This window comes from Colletes gigas, unplaced genomic scaffold, assembly GCF_013123115.1.
Source record: "Colletes gigas isolate AHSC1104 unplaced genomic scaffold, ASM1312311v1 Colletes_gigas_Sc00021, whole genome shotgun sequence".
Classification (NCBI taxonomy): domain Eukaryota; kingdom Metazoa; phylum Arthropoda; class Insecta; order Hymenoptera; family Colletidae; genus Colletes; species Colletes gigas.
Genome location: NW_025106650.1, coordinates 1,580,397 through 1,596,858, shown reverse-complemented (window position 1 = coordinate 1,596,858; position 16,462 = coordinate 1,580,397). Strand labels below are relative to the sequence as shown.

The 16,462-nt window shown below is 37.7% G+C and overlaps 5 protein-coding genes across 7 annotated transcripts; 4 read left to right on the top strand and 1 right to left on the bottom strand.

Moving 5' to 3' along the window:
• Window positions 1-301: 301 nt before the first annotated feature.
• LOC122401109 lies at window positions 302-3,916 on the top strand. Its single transcript, XM_043403054.1, has 4 exons — window positions 302-395; window positions 1,053-1,186; window positions 2,590-2,790; window positions 3,415-3,916. The coding sequence occupies exons 1-4, from the start codon at window positions 311-313 to the stop codon at window positions 3,826-3,828; spliced, it is 834 nt and encodes a 277-aa protein (XP_043258989.1). The 5' UTR covers window positions 302-310; the 3' UTR covers window positions 3,829-3,916.
• Window positions 3,917-4,181: 265 nt separating this feature from the next.
• Window positions 4,182-8,464, bottom strand: LOC122401108. Its single transcript, XM_043403053.1, has 3 exons — window positions 8,415-8,464; window positions 7,734-7,936; window positions 4,182-5,045 (listed from the first exon to the last, which is right to left on the bottom strand). The coding sequence occupies exons 2-3, from the start codon at window positions 7,769-7,771 to the stop codon at window positions 4,205-4,207; spliced, it is 879 nt and encodes a 292-aa protein (XP_043258988.1). The 5' UTR covers window positions 7,772-7,936; window positions 8,415-8,464; the 3' UTR covers window positions 4,182-4,204.
• On the top strand, window positions 5,684-7,633 carry LOC122401106 (mediator of RNA polymerase II transcription subunit 30). 3 transcript variants are annotated; one of them, XM_043403052.1, is made up of 4 exons: window positions 5,684-6,634; window positions 6,707-7,114; window positions 7,192-7,448; window positions 7,535-7,633. In XM_043403052.1, the coding sequence occupies exons 1-4, from the start codon at window positions 6,520-6,522 to the stop codon at window positions 7,631-7,633; spliced, it is 879 nt and encodes a 292-aa protein (XP_043258987.1). In that variant the 5' UTR covers window positions 5,684-6,519. The 3 variants fall into 3 exon arrangements, with proteins under 3 accessions (XP_043258987.1, XP_043258986.1, XP_043258985.1); XM_043403051.1 differs by having other exon boundaries at window positions 5,684-6,637; XM_043403050.1 differs by having other exon boundaries at window positions 5,684-6,637; window positions 6,692-7,114.
• Window positions 8,465-8,927: 463 nt separating the features above from the next.
• LOC122401080 lies at window positions 8,928-10,493 on the top strand. The gene is made up of 3 exons (XM_043403017.1): window positions 8,928-8,976; window positions 9,053-9,717; window positions 9,954-10,493. The coding sequence occupies exons 1-3, from the start codon at window positions 8,928-8,930 to the stop codon at window positions 10,491-10,493; spliced, it is 1,254 nt and encodes a 417-aa protein (XP_043258952.1).
• A 181-nt stretch (window positions 10,494-10,674) lies between these two features.
• Window positions 10,675-11,918, top strand: LOC122401027. The gene is made up of 2 exons (XM_043402885.1): window positions 10,675-10,948; window positions 11,243-11,918. Exons 1-2 carry the CDS (start codon window positions 10,870-10,872, stop codon window positions 11,854-11,856), a joined length of 693 nt encoding a protein of 230 aa, XP_043258820.1. The 5' UTR covers window positions 10,675-10,869; the 3' UTR covers window positions 11,857-11,918.
• Window positions 11,919-16,462: the final 4,544 nt, after the last annotated feature.

Genomic DNA, 16,462 nt, shown 5'->3' with positions numbered 1-16,462 from the left:
TTATTTATTACTGTTCATACGGATAACGAAGGATGAAAGGGACGAGGAGACGAAGGACAACGAAGAATCCTGGTAGCAGGACGAAAAGAAGGCCAAATCGGTTTCTTAGAAAGTCTCCAGAAGGATGTCCTAATAAGCGTCGTTCCGATTGCCGAAAGTAAAGGAAGATTTTACTTTTTGCTCTGATATTAACGGAACGATGTTAACCCCGAGGGACCTCTCCGTGGCACAGACTACAGACTGAAGGGTAGAGGGGACCGCACTATAAAGGAGCGAGCCCCGTGCTACGGGGGCTCAGTACCGTTCAAAGATGCAGGCTGCCGAGATGCTGCGTGGTACCAGGGCATACGTCTACCATCTTGTGTTCCTAATATCCCTCTCTGTTGATTATGTCCGTGAGTAAAAGGAATATTCGAAACTCCCGCCGTGAACGTGCTATTCCGAATCTACATGGTGCTCGATTAAACCTACCACGCGGGTCCAAGTGATACACATGGTGGAAACGAACAATTTCGTATTAAGATGTTTTGTGTGACCGTGTACGTAATTGTGATTGATTTTCGATCGAGTAATGCTCGCGCGTTATAATGGAAACACCGATACGACGGAAACCAAGCATACGAACCGAAGTAGTCGATAGCTGGGAAAAGTGTGTACAGTATTTGGCATTCAGATGGTCTGGAAATTATTACGATAGACCGCGAAACCGAATCCGTTGGACAGTGAATCGAAGTTGTTACTTGTCGAGTTGATAAACGGGGGAAAAAAATTGTGTGTAAATAAATGTTGTACGCGCGACACGTATTCGCCGAGCTGTTAGATCGATACTATATTTAAATCTATCATGGGATACTATTTCGATAAACGGTGAAGCTCCCGATCAGAAATCGATTCGTAATCGTTAAAGATATTTCATCGCCACAGGATACGTATCTTTCACGATGAAAGTCTATTTGCAGACTGCAATCATAGTACATATAATCGTGTATTACCATGCTTCAAAGGCTGCCGCTTCTTTAACGTATCTTTAACTCGATCTTAATTTCTTATAGATCCATTACCACTCCAAGTATTACCTAGCATCCCGGGTTATATCCCTGTTTATATAAGGTACGGGGATCAGCCATTGGAGGAAATAAATCCCGCATTAGCAGAGGCGTTTCGCGAAGGATCGAGCTTACCTAAGGTGAACCGAATCAATTTCATCGTTCAATCTACTCCGCGATAACTTGTTTTCTTTCTCGTTAAAGACTTTATCGGGGCTTGAAAAACTATATATTAACGTCGGTACTTAATTTACACTGTTTTGTGACGTCGAAGAAAACATGTCATAGTTTACGAATTGCGAACGAAAGTTTGTAAAATTAATTCTTCGTCTGTTTGGAAACAATTTACAATTTCAGAATTAACAATTCGATGAATCATCGAAGAACAATATCAATTTCTTGACTGAGGCTTTGTTAAAAAGTTATTAAAAAATTGAATAAAAAAATTTCAAATCGTTCTGAGAAAATTATTTTTGTCTGCGGGGGTCAATTACAATCATTTTCGGTGAATAGACATACCCTCGAAATCCTACCCACTTTCGACAAAAAAATTCGTGTAGATGTAAAATTTTTCAAATCGTTCTAAAAAAATTATTTTCGGTTGCAGGGGGCGATTACAGTAATTTTTGGTCATTACATATGCCCTCGAAATCCTACGCATTTTTGAGAAAAAAATTTCTTACCGAAAATCTAATGTGAGGCTAGAAATGGTTCGCCAAAATTTCATACGTATCTTTAAAATGTCATAACTTCTGAACGGATTGGAGGATTTTCATGTTTCGAACGGCAAACAACGCGTATTTTAGTGAAGAATATGTAAAAATTCCAAAAATATTCGAAAAGTTGTTCCTTCACTCCGTAAAATCAGAAATCCCCCATAAAAGTGGTCCAATTTTCAAACGACCATAACCGCTACAATAGTGAATATATTTTAATGAAATTTATTTCTGAAGTAGAGCTAATGGGTACCTACAAAACAGTATTAAACAACTTTTCTATAGGGCGTCAAACAAAGTTACTAAAAATCAAAAACTAATTTTTAAGAGAAATCGACAGGAGGTAGGTGTCTAAATTTTTCGGCGAGAAAAAAAGTTTCAAATCATTTTGGAAAAATTATTTTCGATTGCAAGGGTCAATTACAATCATTTTTGGTGAATAGACATACCCCCGAAATCCTACTCACTTTCGAGAAAAAAATTCAGTACTGGCGGAACTTTAAACGTTAATAACTTTTTAAGGAAACCTCGATCAAGAAATTAATATTCTTGATTTTCGTCCTATTTTGGCCTCTACGCCCTGTATAAAATAATAATAAACTGATATCCAGCCTTATTGCTTAGTGTTTATCCCCTCTACTTGTCGACATCGTGCAATAAACGAAGCTCTCGTACAAAAATCGAGGTTCTACTGTACCGACTATAGTTCTTAACATTTCTCTTCGCAGAAAATACGAACAATGACCACAATTTTCAGACGTAATCTTTCCAGATTCTAAAGCCGACTTCTTCGACGATCAACGAAAGTTTTTAACGTTACTTTGCAGGTCAACTTAGCTAATATCGACGGACCCAGTGATATAAGCCTCGAAGAAGACGGAGCGGACAAAAACAAAGTGGAGGCTATACACGTCAGACAGGTGGATAATAATTTCGCTACGGAAGACGAGAAGGATAAGGAACCGGCAGAAGTATCGTCAGATACAGAAACATCGAAACGGAAAACAGTCTCTCAACCAGTGGTCAAAGTATGAATTCTATTCGTTCGAATCTTTCCTAGCAGCTTCGCTATAATCGAAGTGACGTTCGATCATGTTTCGCGTCATATATCACCGATCGTATTGGAATGCTAATGCTAACAAAAACGGGTATTATTTCTCGGTAATTGTATGCAGACTGATGACAAACGATACGACAGTACCGAGAAATATCAATACCCGTGTCATTGTATTCTATGCGTGGCTTCTGTAGCGTATTTTCAATTGACGTTCGCGCACAATGGCTAATCTGAAGATGAAATCGATGACTCATTAAATTGTCTTTTCAACTCATCGTATTACAGCTATAAATTAACACCGTCAGAGAAGATCCTTAATATATTTAAGATACACATCTGCTTAGCTTAACGAACAGAACTTAGCAACAAACCTGATCCTCTTGAAAGTTAAATTGATCAACTCCACAAAATAGACAGTAGAGAATATTGATAATATTTACATTGTTTTTTAAAATTGAGCTGAAACCGAGAAATTTATAATATCTGAAAACATATTGATATTCAACGCGAAATGTTGTTTTCTCGATAAGAATCACACGAAGCATTTTAAAATTTTAATCGAATTAACAATTAAATTTGTCGTTTCGTTTTCAAGGTTCTTCCATTGACCGAAGAAGAAAAAGACGCTCTGGATAAATTCAAAATCGAAATCAAAGAGGAGACGAAGAATTCGAACAGTGTGCACGATTCGAGTTCGAATCCGTCTGAATTGTTGGACGAGCCACATCGCGAGGACGTACGACCGTTTAGTCCGGTTGTGAAAGTCGATCAAATCATTACCGACGAATCAGTCAAACCGGATCTTCACCTAATCGAGAATGTGCCGCATTCTTCCACGGACGAGGGTGCCCCAGCGTCCACACTTACAGACGAAATACTACCTGTTAAGGAACAACGTCTTCCGAACGTTCTATCCAACGTTCACAAACTGGCCATCTCTCCCGAACTGTCTCACCAATTTGAGAAGGAACGGATAGAGAATCAATCCTTAGACGAGAAATCAAAATGAAACGCACACTTCATAGTGAGATTTATTTAATATGTAGTAATACGGATAATCTACAATTTTGTGATAAATACTTGTTTAATAGATCTTACGAATTCTTTTTTTTTCTATCACCTAGCGTTACGAATCGAATTACACCGATTGTACGTTGTTGAGTTAAAAGATTATTCGCAGTTTATACCCGAATAAAATACATCGAAGGTTCGAGATCGAATCAAATAATTTCGAAATCCTTTGGATCGATGAAACCGGTTTATTTCGTTACGAACATTACAAAGGCCAAAACACAGCAATTATGCTTTACACGTATCGTTTGTTTAACGAAAGATAATAAATCCAAAATTATCACCGGGGCGTTCGAACTTCCTATAAGATACGATTACTTGCGCGATAGTTTCTTATCGATTTCCTCCCGGTCGATTGACTTTTCGTTTGTATTCGTATGCATCTGTATTCTATAATCGCTGTTGTAGTCGTTCGCGACGTTTAGAACGAGCAGGGTTGGTATGATGCTCACTTCGTTGCTCCTGGAAACCTTCTGCGGATACTTTATGTTATTTAGAGTATTCTCGTTCACGTTTATAGTTAAATACCGTCGTCGATCTTGAAGGAATCTCGCGCTCGATATAATGAACGTATTATTTCCAAGCACGCAACCAAAGGCTGGCAGGTTCTGTTTCACTTCCGGTATGTAAACGTCGCGAATCGCTTTACAATGGACGTTGCTCGGCGATTTGATCTGTTCCTTCGAGAAATCTTGAACGTTTTCGTTACTTTCCTTGATTCTTCGGTCGAACTGCGAGTTCCCGGTATTTCTCGATCCGACGTCGAACATCCTCGTCTTTAGACTGCGATCCTGCGATCTCTGATCCGGAACAGCCACTCGAACGTTAGCGATTCTTGACAGAGAAAAAATTAAGCACATCTCTTTGCTTCCGTAGGGACACGATTCTCCTAAATGATCGTTTCTCTTCAGTATTTTATGTTTTCTCTCGGTGAAATCTTCACCAGGATCCAGCGTCTTCGCGGTGTCGATCTTGGCCAGCCGATTTTCTATCGTTCTACCATCACCGACGAGTATAACGTTCGCCAATATCACGGCAAAGATGAATCGTCCGCGAAGCATTTTAACGAGAGCGTCTTTCCACGTTTTGTTTACTTCGCCCGTGTCGTTTCTTAGCGCGACCATATAGACCACGTAACAGCACGATGGACACTGACTGTTCCGGAAAAAACAAATGTTCCTGTGAGCGCACTGGCAAGCAAGGTGCACGAGGGACAGAAGATCGGACCGTTGTGTCTACACTATTGTTCATTTCGTGTGCGTTGACCTTATCTCCTGCGTGGACATCGCTCGAATACCATCAAATTCTGACCTATCTTTCGAAGAATTTCACTTCGACTTTAATCCTCCTTCCCGAAGGAAACGATACTTGGAAATCCATACATTGTCACGGTTAGAAACCAACTAGCTTGTGTCCTGATCCCACCGTCAGAAATATTAAGAAGAAATTGTATAAAGTGCGAGATTTTTTATAAATTTCTGGTAGCTGCGCGAGACCTTTAAATAAAAAAAAAAGAAAAGAAATTTTGTCGATCAGGAAATTTTCTCACATTATTTTAATCGTTCAATTACGGTCCTAATAGTTAAACACTTTAAATTAAGGATTTTACGTATTGTTCATTACGACTTTCTTCTTCTTTTGTTTCTGATGTTTTCTCATGTTTCGTCAATAGTAATAAATAACGAGCATCAATGGGACTTCATATTTAATAAAATATCGTTTTCTTTTCTAATTTACACGCGATTGTGGTATATTACATTGCCTGTGCCAATACTTTTGTTCGGGACTGTATGTATTAGATTTGTATCAGAATTAATTGCCAAATATGTAACGTAAACAAAAATGAGTCGAGTCTGAATACGAAAATAAAAGGTAAAATGTGTAATTTTGTTATTAAAATATGTATATTTGTTCGAAATAAGTTCAATATAAAAATATACGGTTTAAACTACGTCGATGATGTTCTCGATCTGAACATTGAAAGCTACTGCCCTCGCGTTGTGGTTAGTACAAACTACAAGTATCCATATTTAGAAAATTTTGCATCGCATTAAAAATTTGAGATTTGAACAGAACAGTCGCTAAGGTAAAGATTAAATTTCACGCGCGGGAATCATTATTCTTGTTTTAAATTTTCATATCGTATTACATGCATAGAAGTCGATAAGATGAATCACTGACACTCTAAGCGCGGCACACGTGCGCAATGTGATGTCAACAATTTGTAACGTAATATGTGAGACGTGCGATTTACGGTGCACGTATGCAGAGGAACCATGTACATTTTATTATTAATTACATACTGATGGCATGATGGTGTAATTTTGTATTAATTGCCAAATAAAAAGCAGAATTATATTGCGATAGAAATTCTTAATTTCGAAAGTATCTTGTGTATATTGGACATAAATACTATTTTTATAAACATTTTCATGGTTATTTCTTGCTGCGTTTATTGAAAACTTAAGGTAGATCAAATGTTTTCACAAGATTGTTACCAGAGGTTGCGAAAAGATTAAGATTCAGCATTAAAATGATACTTAACCTCAAAGTTTTCTAACCCTGTTGATTAATTCTTCCTATACCGTCATATATTAACGAATGTAAAACAGTGAAAAACTGAAATAATATGGCGGGTCAGCAACATCCTTTTCCATCTGGGTTTCCCAATGTACAACAATCTACACTGAGGACACAATTTGGTGGAGGACAAATGGTATCTGGTCTAATGGGACCACAACAAGGTGGTAAGAATTGCGTAATTAAGGGAGTAAATGTGAAACAAACTATAGCATAAGCAGATAAAATTTTTTTAGGTATGGTAAACCCTCAACAATTTGGAGTAGGTGTGGGTGTTGGAGTCGGAGTAGGAGGAGTAGGCTCGAATGCAATGGGTATGCCCAGTGCTCAACAAGTATTGGCACAGCAACAACAACAACAATCTGTTGCAATGCAACAACAAATGCAACAGATGCAACAACAACAATTACAATTACAACAGCAACAACAAGCTGTTATGGTACAACAGAATAATCAAACCAGTAATCAAGCTACAACTCCTCAAACACCGGTGCAGCCTACGCAACCACCACCTCAACAACAACAACAAAATAAAGAATTTAACACTGCTAGTTTATGCAGATTTGGTCAGGAAACTGTGCAAGATATTGTCACTCGCACTTTAGAAGTCTTTCAAACATTGAAAGTCTTACAACCACCAAATGGTACTTGAGATTTAAATGATACAATTTCTTTTAGCATATATCAAATTGCATTATTCGAACGAATGTCAAAATTTTAGGCATGGCGCAAGGAACGAGTTTAGCTAATGAAAAAAAGAATAAAGTACAAGAACAGCTAAGAACATTGAAATTATTATTTAAACGCTTAAGACTGATTTATGAAAAATGCAATGAAAACTGCCAACTTCAAGGTATGGAATATACACACATAGAAAGTTTAATTCCTTTAAAAGAAGAATGGGATATGAAGTCTGACGAGAAAAAGACATCCGAGGCTTACAGACTGGCTTGCGAAGAGAGCAAAGAAATTATGGAGGTAAGTAGAGATTTTGTTTGAAAGTACATAGTAAAATACGAAATATTAAATTTCACATGATATAAAATTAAATAAAATTTTTGCAGCAAGTTGTATTAAAGAATAGGCATCTTAAGGAAATCATTGATCACTTACGGCGCATCATTTCAGAAATAAATACAATGTTAAATATGCGTCGTTCTTGAACCACAAATTGTACATAAATATTTGTATAAGTTATTAAGAATATGTTAAAAAATAAAAATATTATTTCCTATGTAACATAAGAATACCAGTATTACTCACCAGTAATGGAAAACATTATTGTACAGTATTAATATCATTTATGTCAAAATGAATTATATCTGTTGCTCTCAAAACTGCTTCTGGAATCTTCCCTAATGGTGTTTCCAAATTACGTACATACACTTCTAAACAATTTACATCACAGCCTCTAAACTCAGCAGAAACATGGGTCTTTTCATGTAAATAAAATTCTGCTTGCTTACCTGTAACAGACAACAATTCATTTAACTTGTCACTTAAAAAGTATGAATAGTCTGCTGCATAAATACTTTTACGACATAATTATAAAAACTAGTATTTCACTTGTACAGCTTTCGTTAATGAAAATCAAATTTAACTTAATTTATGATTGAATATTCGCGCATTAGAAAACTACAACGTTAGTATTGGCGCCATATTTAAGCAATTTCGTGTGTAATTAAATGAACTTAACAAAAGGCGATGATGATCACAATTACTAAATACCAATAAGTTTATGCAGACATTAGATAAAGTTTTTTGTAGCATTAGATCCGATAGGAAGGAAATTGGAGTGGAAAAAGGAAGGCGTCGTACCAACAATTCCAGTAATCACTCGGAGAAATCGCTCGCGCAGAAATGCACGAGCTTCTTGTTTTTCCGGAGTCGCAAAATCTAAGTTAGTACTATTTTCATTCAATTTTACGTCTTCTTCAACTGTACCGGTCATTTTTTCAGAAATATTTTCCGGCAGCCAAGAACGGAGATTCCTTCAATGGCGGAAGTTCAGTGTACTACGGCGTAGTGTCGCTATCGTGCGCGCGAAATTTGAAAATCAAAATGTCAGTGCTCGATGCTGTAGATAAATACATTAGATTACATGTTAATACTCGTTTGAGCAAGACACATGTAAGTTATGTGAATTAAGCAATGAGAAGATGGAATACGATGATATAATGCAAACTGTTGTTGCTAAGTATTATTACCAACATAAAACTTAACGCGAAAGAAGACAACATTACAGTTTATGTACTTCTGTAAATTGGACATTTTCTAATGGAAACCCACATATCCTAATGAGGAAGTTTAGATTGACAAAATTAACATATTTTTAACGATATCTAAAAAACACACTTTCGCGAAGTGGAACATGAGGGCGACCCGCAGATTTTCATTTTTGTTAGACAGTCCCGTGGGTTTTCTCTTCACTCTCGTTCCAAGAATCGTGCAGTCACAATGAATCTCTTGTTCTTTCTGTTTTTAAGTACCACCGTCTGCTATCACAGTAAGTATTCGTCGCTGGCAATTAAAATTTGTAGCAAAAACCGAGTGTTCATATTTCAATTTTGATTACTTTTTAGGATTGTACTGCAATGCCGTAACTATGACCGAATATCTAAAAATGGATCACAAATCGATAGAGGCCTCAACTTTGAAGAACGATGACAGTCAAACCCAAAAGGAACAAGTTTCGAGGAAGGATTTACTATTGCCACGGCAGAAATCATTAAAAATTGAAGATTTAACAAAACTTGCGAACACGAAGGGTGTCTTTTCAAATAGGAAGGGCAAAATTTTAGGAAGTTTAGCATTTCTAGCTGGTTTAAGTGTCGGTAGTCTGTCGGGTGCGTCGTCAAACGTGAATACGTATGCCAAAGCTCCTCCAGTGAATTTAAATTTCGGTGCTTCAAGAATTCCTCCTCACCTTGCTGCGATTTACAATCCTTACCCTTACGTGCCACATCCTTATATTTTTGCCTCTCCTTTCGGGCTCTACCCTCTACTGAATCCGTTAGGATTACAAACGATCGACGGAGTGCAAAATGATTTTCAAACGTTGGCACAAAATCAACAAGCATTGAATCTGCTGGAGAATAAAAATCCAATCGATTTGTTGAACAACAATGATGAATATATAGAAGAGGCCAAAAAGGTTGAGAATGTCAGAACTTCGAACGACGTCGTAAAGAAGACTGATGAGAGTGCAGAATTACAGGTTGAAGACGATCGGAACGCGGAAGAGAAGGTAAGAATTCGGTAAGGCGAACAAATAGAAATTAATGGAGAAAACCACGTGACGTTTTATTATGTATCCCATTTCTTTAGTGGAATATATACCTCAAATCTATTTTAGTAGATAATATAAGAGAAATATTGTAGTATAAAATTTACTATTAACAGAATACATATATCTTATGTTACTCGATGTTAAGATTGCTTTATTCGTTGTTAAAATTTTATTTTTTCGTTTACGGTCGGCAGAATCCTGGCGTTATGTGTGATCTACAGAAAAAATTGAAGAAGAAAGAGAGCAATTTGAAAAGTGTTCTTAGAGAGCCTGAAAGTATCGATGGTTCTTCATTGTCACGTGACTCTCATGCACCGAATAGAACTTTTATTAAAGCAACTAACATCAGTGACATGAATCCAGAAAACAATACCGGTACTCCCATGACAATGAATTCGACGATGATTAATAACGGAACGTCAAACCCGCCTTTCTACGGGTACTATGGCGGATATCCACAAAACATAGAACACATCGATTTTACCACGGAAACGAGCGAATATCACGATTACGGGCACATTAATTACAATTTACCCTCTTACGACAAACCTGTGAATTTTTATTCGAACGAAAGGTATAATTATTATTCAAATCCTCCCGTTGATTCTTCTCCAACGAATGATTTCCATCAAGAACAAATACCAGAATACTATTCGAACGATTTCAATAGATTTTTATACGCGCCATACAATGCACCGTCATTTGCCAACAATGGATTCAGACCTGTTGCATAAAGTCTTATATCGTAACATGCTTTTTGAATATGATAATCGCGTTTATGGTAAAAGTGATGGACGAAGCTTTCTACTAATTAGATATAGGTAAAGTGAATTGTATTAAATAAATGCATATATCTTTTCTATTATATTTTCCATTACATTACCTTTCAATAATTTAATCTCTCCTTAATCCATGTCTTACATGTATGACGGTTGACTGTAAATAATTACGATCTTCATGCGTTATGGCAACAGCATTATTGACTATGCGCGACCCTTAGTAGGACACAGCGATAATTGCTGACTGTTCCATTAGATTATTGACAGAATTCTGATAGACAGCACTCTTTCGACCGGTATAGAAAACTGTTTAGAAAATATCTTTATTAATATGTGTTGTGAAAAAGCGAAAGTGTTTTTATTATTATTCGTTTCTTTAATGTGCACGTTTGACTTTCACGTATCAGCAAGTAAGTGTACAGAAGTACTGTTTTATACGTATTGCCTCTATTCGATTAAAAGTATGTCAAGCAATTTAGTAGGTTCAGTTTCATCTTGCCATATATTTTTATTTTTTGAGATCACTTATTTTCGCACAGAACTATTATTGTACATAGATAATTGATTAATTTGTGCTGTTATAAATTTATGATATGTTCTTTTAAATGTTTATAATTTTACATAAAAGTAGTTGCACAGCTTTCATTTTATTATTGCATCGAACAAAACAGTTGCTTGGTATTATTTGACGGTTATTTTTCTAGAAATATATACAATGATTCCCAGCCATAACGTCAGTGATTTATCGCGGGAATTAACGGCAGATTCACCATCATCTACAATCATTTCCACGACGTTCAATAAACATGAAAACTCATTATTTCATTCGGAGTGCAAAACAAATAACGAGATTCGTTTTGGGAGTCAAAATCTCAAAGGATATCGAAACAAAGGCGTGACATCAACATTTAACGATTCGAATTCGCGATCAAAACAAAACGACACAAAGTATCGCGGTGCAATTTTTACATCGTCGGACTCATATTTACTGAAATTTTTGTTCCAACGTTTGCAAAAGCGAAGTGCTATCGATAAGGACGATCATGCAGGAAACGATATGTCTAGAGGGAAACAAAAGAAAGCGAAAGCCTTGGGATTTTTATTGATGAATAACGATTCGACTAAAAATTACGAAGACATACAAGACGATTACGTCGCGTACGAAGACGACGATTATTCGAAAGGTGTGAACGGGAAGAAGATGAACTGGGAGGATTATGAAAACGAGGATGGAGCAAGCGTAATGGAGCTGATTGTTTTGGACGCGAGACACAAGAAACATAGACGAACTGCATACGACGACGGTAATCTATATTAATAATGTGCTTGTTGTTTTACGAAATTTGTACCTGATAATAATAAATTTTGCTCGTTTCTATATGACAGATAAAGCGTGATGTTTGATTTGTCAGTCTTCGGTTCTTAATCGACATAATAGAATTTAGTTTACGATCGTTGTATTGTATCGTTTGTCTTGGTCTTCCTTTTGACCGATGTACACACTGTCTGTGCAATGTACGGCCTAAGCATTGCCAATAAAATGTCACTACGTAACGAAACGTTTAGAAGTGTATTGTTACCGACGGTGTGCTTCGGGAATGTACGGTGCCCTTGATGATGTAATTCATAAATTAAGGAAATATATGACTGGCTGGTCTTTGTGAAATACAGCTTGTTTGGACAATTGCAGCGAATGGATTACACAGTTGCTCCCGGTTGTTTTCGCCGTCGATGGCTAAAAAGAAGAAGAAAACGAGGAAGAAAGAATCATTGAATCGCCAACTTGTGTCTCATTGTCGGAATAAAACCCGACGATAAAACGCAAAGCATAGTCCTGTTTTAATCGTCGATTAATCAGTGAACTCTGCTGTCAGATGCGACCAATTGGACTGCGCGGCTCGCAGGGAAGAAACCTGTTTTATTTTCGGACGAGTTTGGAGGGCTGGGCTTCTCGTCTATTTCGAGAAGGCCGTCACTGCTGGTATTGTGTCTCTAAAGACGCGGATACTTTGCAGCTTTCACGTATAATTTTTCACAGAGAACATTTTTCCACCGTTCCCCATTCGTTGTTTGCTCGATCGAGCCACGATCGAGTTCCTAAATATTACTTTTCATAAATAATTTTAAATGACGTTTCAAATACTAAACAGCTATTTATATTAGAATTTTTCTTTACTATTCTGCACGGTCGTACGAACAAAATATTACTGAATTATTAAAATTGTCTAGTGATGTCTATCGGTTACTGACCACCCATTTAACTGGGGAATTGTATTTTTACGTTTAGAATAGTATTTGCGGTATAATAACATATTACATCATCTCTAATTTCACAACTTTATATTGAAAAACATTCCTTTAATAACATTACAAATATTTAAATAAAATTATGTTTCTGACTGGTTTTTGAGCGCATAGAAGTATTATCGTACGTATAAGTATTTGTTTTGTCTTCACGAGACTAAATGAATTAACTCGTTCAAATAATTAAAGAACATTTAAAAAACAAATTCGAAGAGAATCTTTCCTTCGATTCGCCATACGTTTTTCAGCGATTCGATCGAACCAGACGAGGCAAAAATCAATTGGAACTTTCACTGACACGATTATAACAATTTCGCCAGTTCGTATTATGGTTTCGACTTAGCGTGCGAGCAAGACGCGCGAAACTACTACTTGGTTATTTCGAAGCTTAATACGTGTATCGAGGTAGACCCGAGACCGAAACAATATTGCGTGCGTGATTATGCAATAAGCAAATAGGAAATGATCGACTTCCTTCGTGGAAGCGTTAAATTTTTCTTCAGGACGTTGATAGTGTCGAAACGTTTCGTTAATGGATATTGTCTACCCAGTAATGCCATAGGTTATTTGTCGTATGAATAATCAAAGTTCAACGCCATTCGTAACGCGTGTTTAACACGTCGAGTGCAGGGCAAATTTTTCACATCATTAAGCCAAACAGTTTACTAAAAAATAAAGACAGATTGTTCTCGCCTGTTAACGATCATATTAATTGAACGAATCGTACATATTGCGAGTCACTGGTCGAAACTAGCTACATTTACGTTCGATGAAGCGCCATAACTTTATCAAAAATACGAACTCGTAACGTTTCAACGTATCGGATTTCATTGCATAGCTTTCGATTGGTCGTCGAGAATGTATCTATGCGATCGGATTAGACCGTGTCTCTTTAAGTCTAAATATATACCGGGTGTCAGGGTTGAATGGCCTAGGATTTCCGGTCTTCATCGTACGAGCTTTGGTTTTCCGTTTTTTTTTTTTTCTACTTTCAGCACAAGCACTCGCGTCTCTTCGTCCCTCGACAACGTTCTCCGTGTCGCCATCCTCCTCCACGCCGCTCACGCTTTTTTTCCACACGAAACCCAATAGCCTTGCATCCTCTAGGACACTTCAGGACTATTTCCTGCGTGTCAGACAAGCCGGATGGGAAACCGCAAATGTAAACCCCCGTAGAACACACTCTAGTGATACGATAAACGAGCGATACAATTTCGTACCAAAATTCACAGAAGCAACGATCGTGGAGCCATTTTGTTCGAACGAAATCGTGCAACGTTGCAAGTTGCAGCATTTTGTTCATTGAAAGTTCACGAAACGTTCGAACGATTTAAAATTAAACCGTAACAGTCCACAACGTCTTTCCGGTAAAATTTTAGCCAGTTTTCAAGAATCATTTAAAATTATTAAACAATAAAAATGCTGATGATATAGAAGAAAGTACAGCTTTGATCGATGTCGAATATAAAGATGTTTATTGCGTCAGAATTGTGTATAGTACTAAACGAAGTATCCAGTGAAAAATATATGTATTTATGTTGTTCTGAATGCCAGCCTGTAAAATAGCGAACGATCGATCGGAATTTAGAAGCATCCGCTAAAACTCGAGGCGTACTGCGTATTTCGAAGTTTATCAAAGGGACACCCTGTCCATAAACAATAAGGGTGTCGGTTCACCCTTTCAAGGCGCGCGTCTTGACGTTCCTTTAAGGGTGCGCCTCATCGAGTATGCAACCACGTAGCAACGAGCATATATAGTAGATATACCTACGAAATATGCCATGAGCACACGCGTTTTGAACCTGGTGCACGTGTACACGGAGAACAGCTCGTTCTGTGTGGTAAATGCACCACGCTCGGGTAAGAACCCCGGCTTCACGTATGAGGGACGACAGAGGAGAGAGACAGCTGTGGGGCAGCTGGCAGCGCGTGCCACGAACCTATGGGGTCTCCTTCAAACGCGGACGACGACGATATCCTATACTTTGTGACACGTAACTAACGGCATGTTTCGAACAATGCGACGAACAGAGGTTGCTGATCGTCCAGCGTCGAGGAAGAGGTTCGTCAAATTATAATTACCGTAATAATGCACGGTGCCACTTGACAGTACCACTTTCAGTTGATCATTTATTGTCAGAGATACCCTGTATATTGATTCGAAGCTTCCAAAGTAGCCATTCGATGCAAATACGTTTCGTTTAGCTCGCGGATAAAATGCACCTTTATGAACTGGGAACTCGAAAGGATACCAGTGACGGGGAATACTTTCAAAATAATCATTCTCGCGAACAGGGAACGTACGATAGATGAATTATAATTTGACTTATGCTCGATATTATTCTGGAGTTGTTAATATTAAAACATACAACGAATTTGTTTCGCATAATTCCTTAAAACCCGGAAGAACAATCATGACTGAAATATATTGCAAACGAATTCAAGAAACGCGTGTGAAATCACCAATGGAATAACATTTTGCGCAAGAACGTAATAAATGAAATGAACTTTTATTCACCAACGGAGTATGATTTTATAATTTGAACATTCTTCGTACAGTAAATTCATTATTTTCTCTTGGACTGCTATTTCTGTGTATTTTTCACCCTCGAGCTCGAGGGTTGAAACTTTATAACAAAGAGATTGGTTAAATCTGACTAAATTGTCGCGTCTTTATTATATCGACACCTTTAATATTTTTTACGTCAACGCCCAATACTTTTGTCCCTCTTTGTTTAATTTGTTCCTCTTATTTGTGGAAAACGCATACAGGCCATCGGTATTGTGCGAGATTGAACGGGACGTTGGGCTTCCTTCAAAGTTTTTCACCCGTTCCAAAGAAAAGAGATCAGCGGGTTCAAAACCTTCGGGGGAGCGTTTCAGGCTAGTGAACATCTGCTGTCGTCTGCAACGATAATAATTCGAACAGCTGATACTTCTCGACGGACCACCGCCTTGCCTCACGGATCCCGTAGGATCGTTTCGACCCGAGCGCTTTCGAAGGCTGCCGAAAATTGTGGCAACGTCCTGTCGTTCCTTCCCATCGCGTTAACCGTCTTGTTGTATCTTCGTCGTGGAATTTTTAGAATACGCGAGAAAGTAGTGATATGCAGCGAGAAACTCCGTGTACATAAAAATTACCAGGCAGTAAAACACGGACTCGGTACAAAATTTATTTTCGATACAACACTTTCCTCGTTTATTTTACTCGAGTACTCTTTATTATCATTTACGGTTAGATAATTGCATAATATACTGTAAAATATTTGTATCGTATTATTTACTTAAACGAAAATTATTTCGACGTAACGAAGAACGCAACGAAAGGTTCTCCTAAGTCGCTGAGAATGGCGTAAATTTTCGTAACGAAAGTTTTCACAGTCCGCTGTCAATGATTAATAAAAACTCTGAAATTCTTTTTACGGGTCGAAACGACGAAAGATTTGTCAACACATCGTCAACGTGGCCAATTCTATTTCGTTCGTCCCTCGTCCTGGTGCCGTTGCGCTACGCTACTGGCACAACGCGATGGTGGGGGTACGGGATGCACCAATCAAAGGAGAAACCGCCGAGGGACCCGGCGAACTGGTGTGCAGCACGGTAACTTAAAGGTAGTTCGG

Excerpts from the sequence above, each read along its gene's own strand:
- LOC122401109 (XM_043403054.1), top strand. The coding sequence starts at position 311 with ATGCAGGCTGCCGAGATGCTGCGTGGTACCAGGGCATACGTCTACCAT. Across the intron at positions 1,187-2,589 it reads AAGGATCGAGCTTACCTAAG|GTCAACTTAGCTAATATCGA; the intron begins GTGAACCGAATC and ends GTTACTTTGCAG. Across the intron at positions 2,791-3,414 it reads TCTCTCAACCAGTGGTCAAA|GTTCTTCCATTGACCGAAGA; the intron begins GTATGAATTCTA and ends TTCGTTTTCAAG.
- LOC122401080 (XM_043403017.1), top strand. The coding sequence starts at position 8,928 with ATGAATCTCTTGTTCTTTCTGTTTTTAAGTACCACCGTCTGCTATCAC. Across the intron at positions 8,977-9,052 it reads TACCACCGTCTGCTATCACA|GATTGTACTGCAATGCCGTA; the intron begins GTAAGTATTCGT and ends ATTACTTTTTAG. Across the intron at positions 9,718-9,953 it reads ATCGGAACGCGGAAGAGAAG|AATCCTGGCGTTATGTGTGA; the intron begins GTAAGAATTCGG and ends TACGGTCGGCAG.
- LOC122401108 (XM_043403053.1), bottom strand. The coding sequence starts at position 7,771 with ATGATATTAATACTGTACAATAATGTTTTCCATTACTG. Across the intron at positions 5,046-7,733 it reads AATAATGTTTTCCATTACTG|TCAGTGTCCATCGTGCTGTT; the intron begins GTGAGTAATACT and ends TTTCCGGAACAG.
- LOC122401027 (XM_043402885.1), top strand. The coding sequence starts at position 10,870 with ATGTGTTGTGAAAAAGCGAAAGTGTTTTTATTATTATTCGTTTCTTTA. Across the intron at positions 10,949-11,242 it reads TGACTTTCACGTATCAGCAA|AAATATATACAATGATTCCC; the intron begins GTAAGTGTACAG and ends TTATTTTTCTAG.
- LOC122401106 (XM_043403050.1), top strand. The coding sequence starts at position 6,520 with ATGGCGGGTCAGCAACATCCTTTTCCATCTGGGTTTCCCAATGTACAA. Across the intron at positions 6,638-6,691 it reads AATGGGACCACAACAAGGTG|ATAAAATTTTTTTAGGTATG; the intron begins GTAAGAATTGCG and ends TAGCATAAGCAG. Across the intron at positions 7,115-7,191 it reads AGTCTTACAACCACCAAATG|GCATGGCGCAAGGAACGAGT; the intron begins GTACTTGAGATT and ends TCAAAATTTTAG.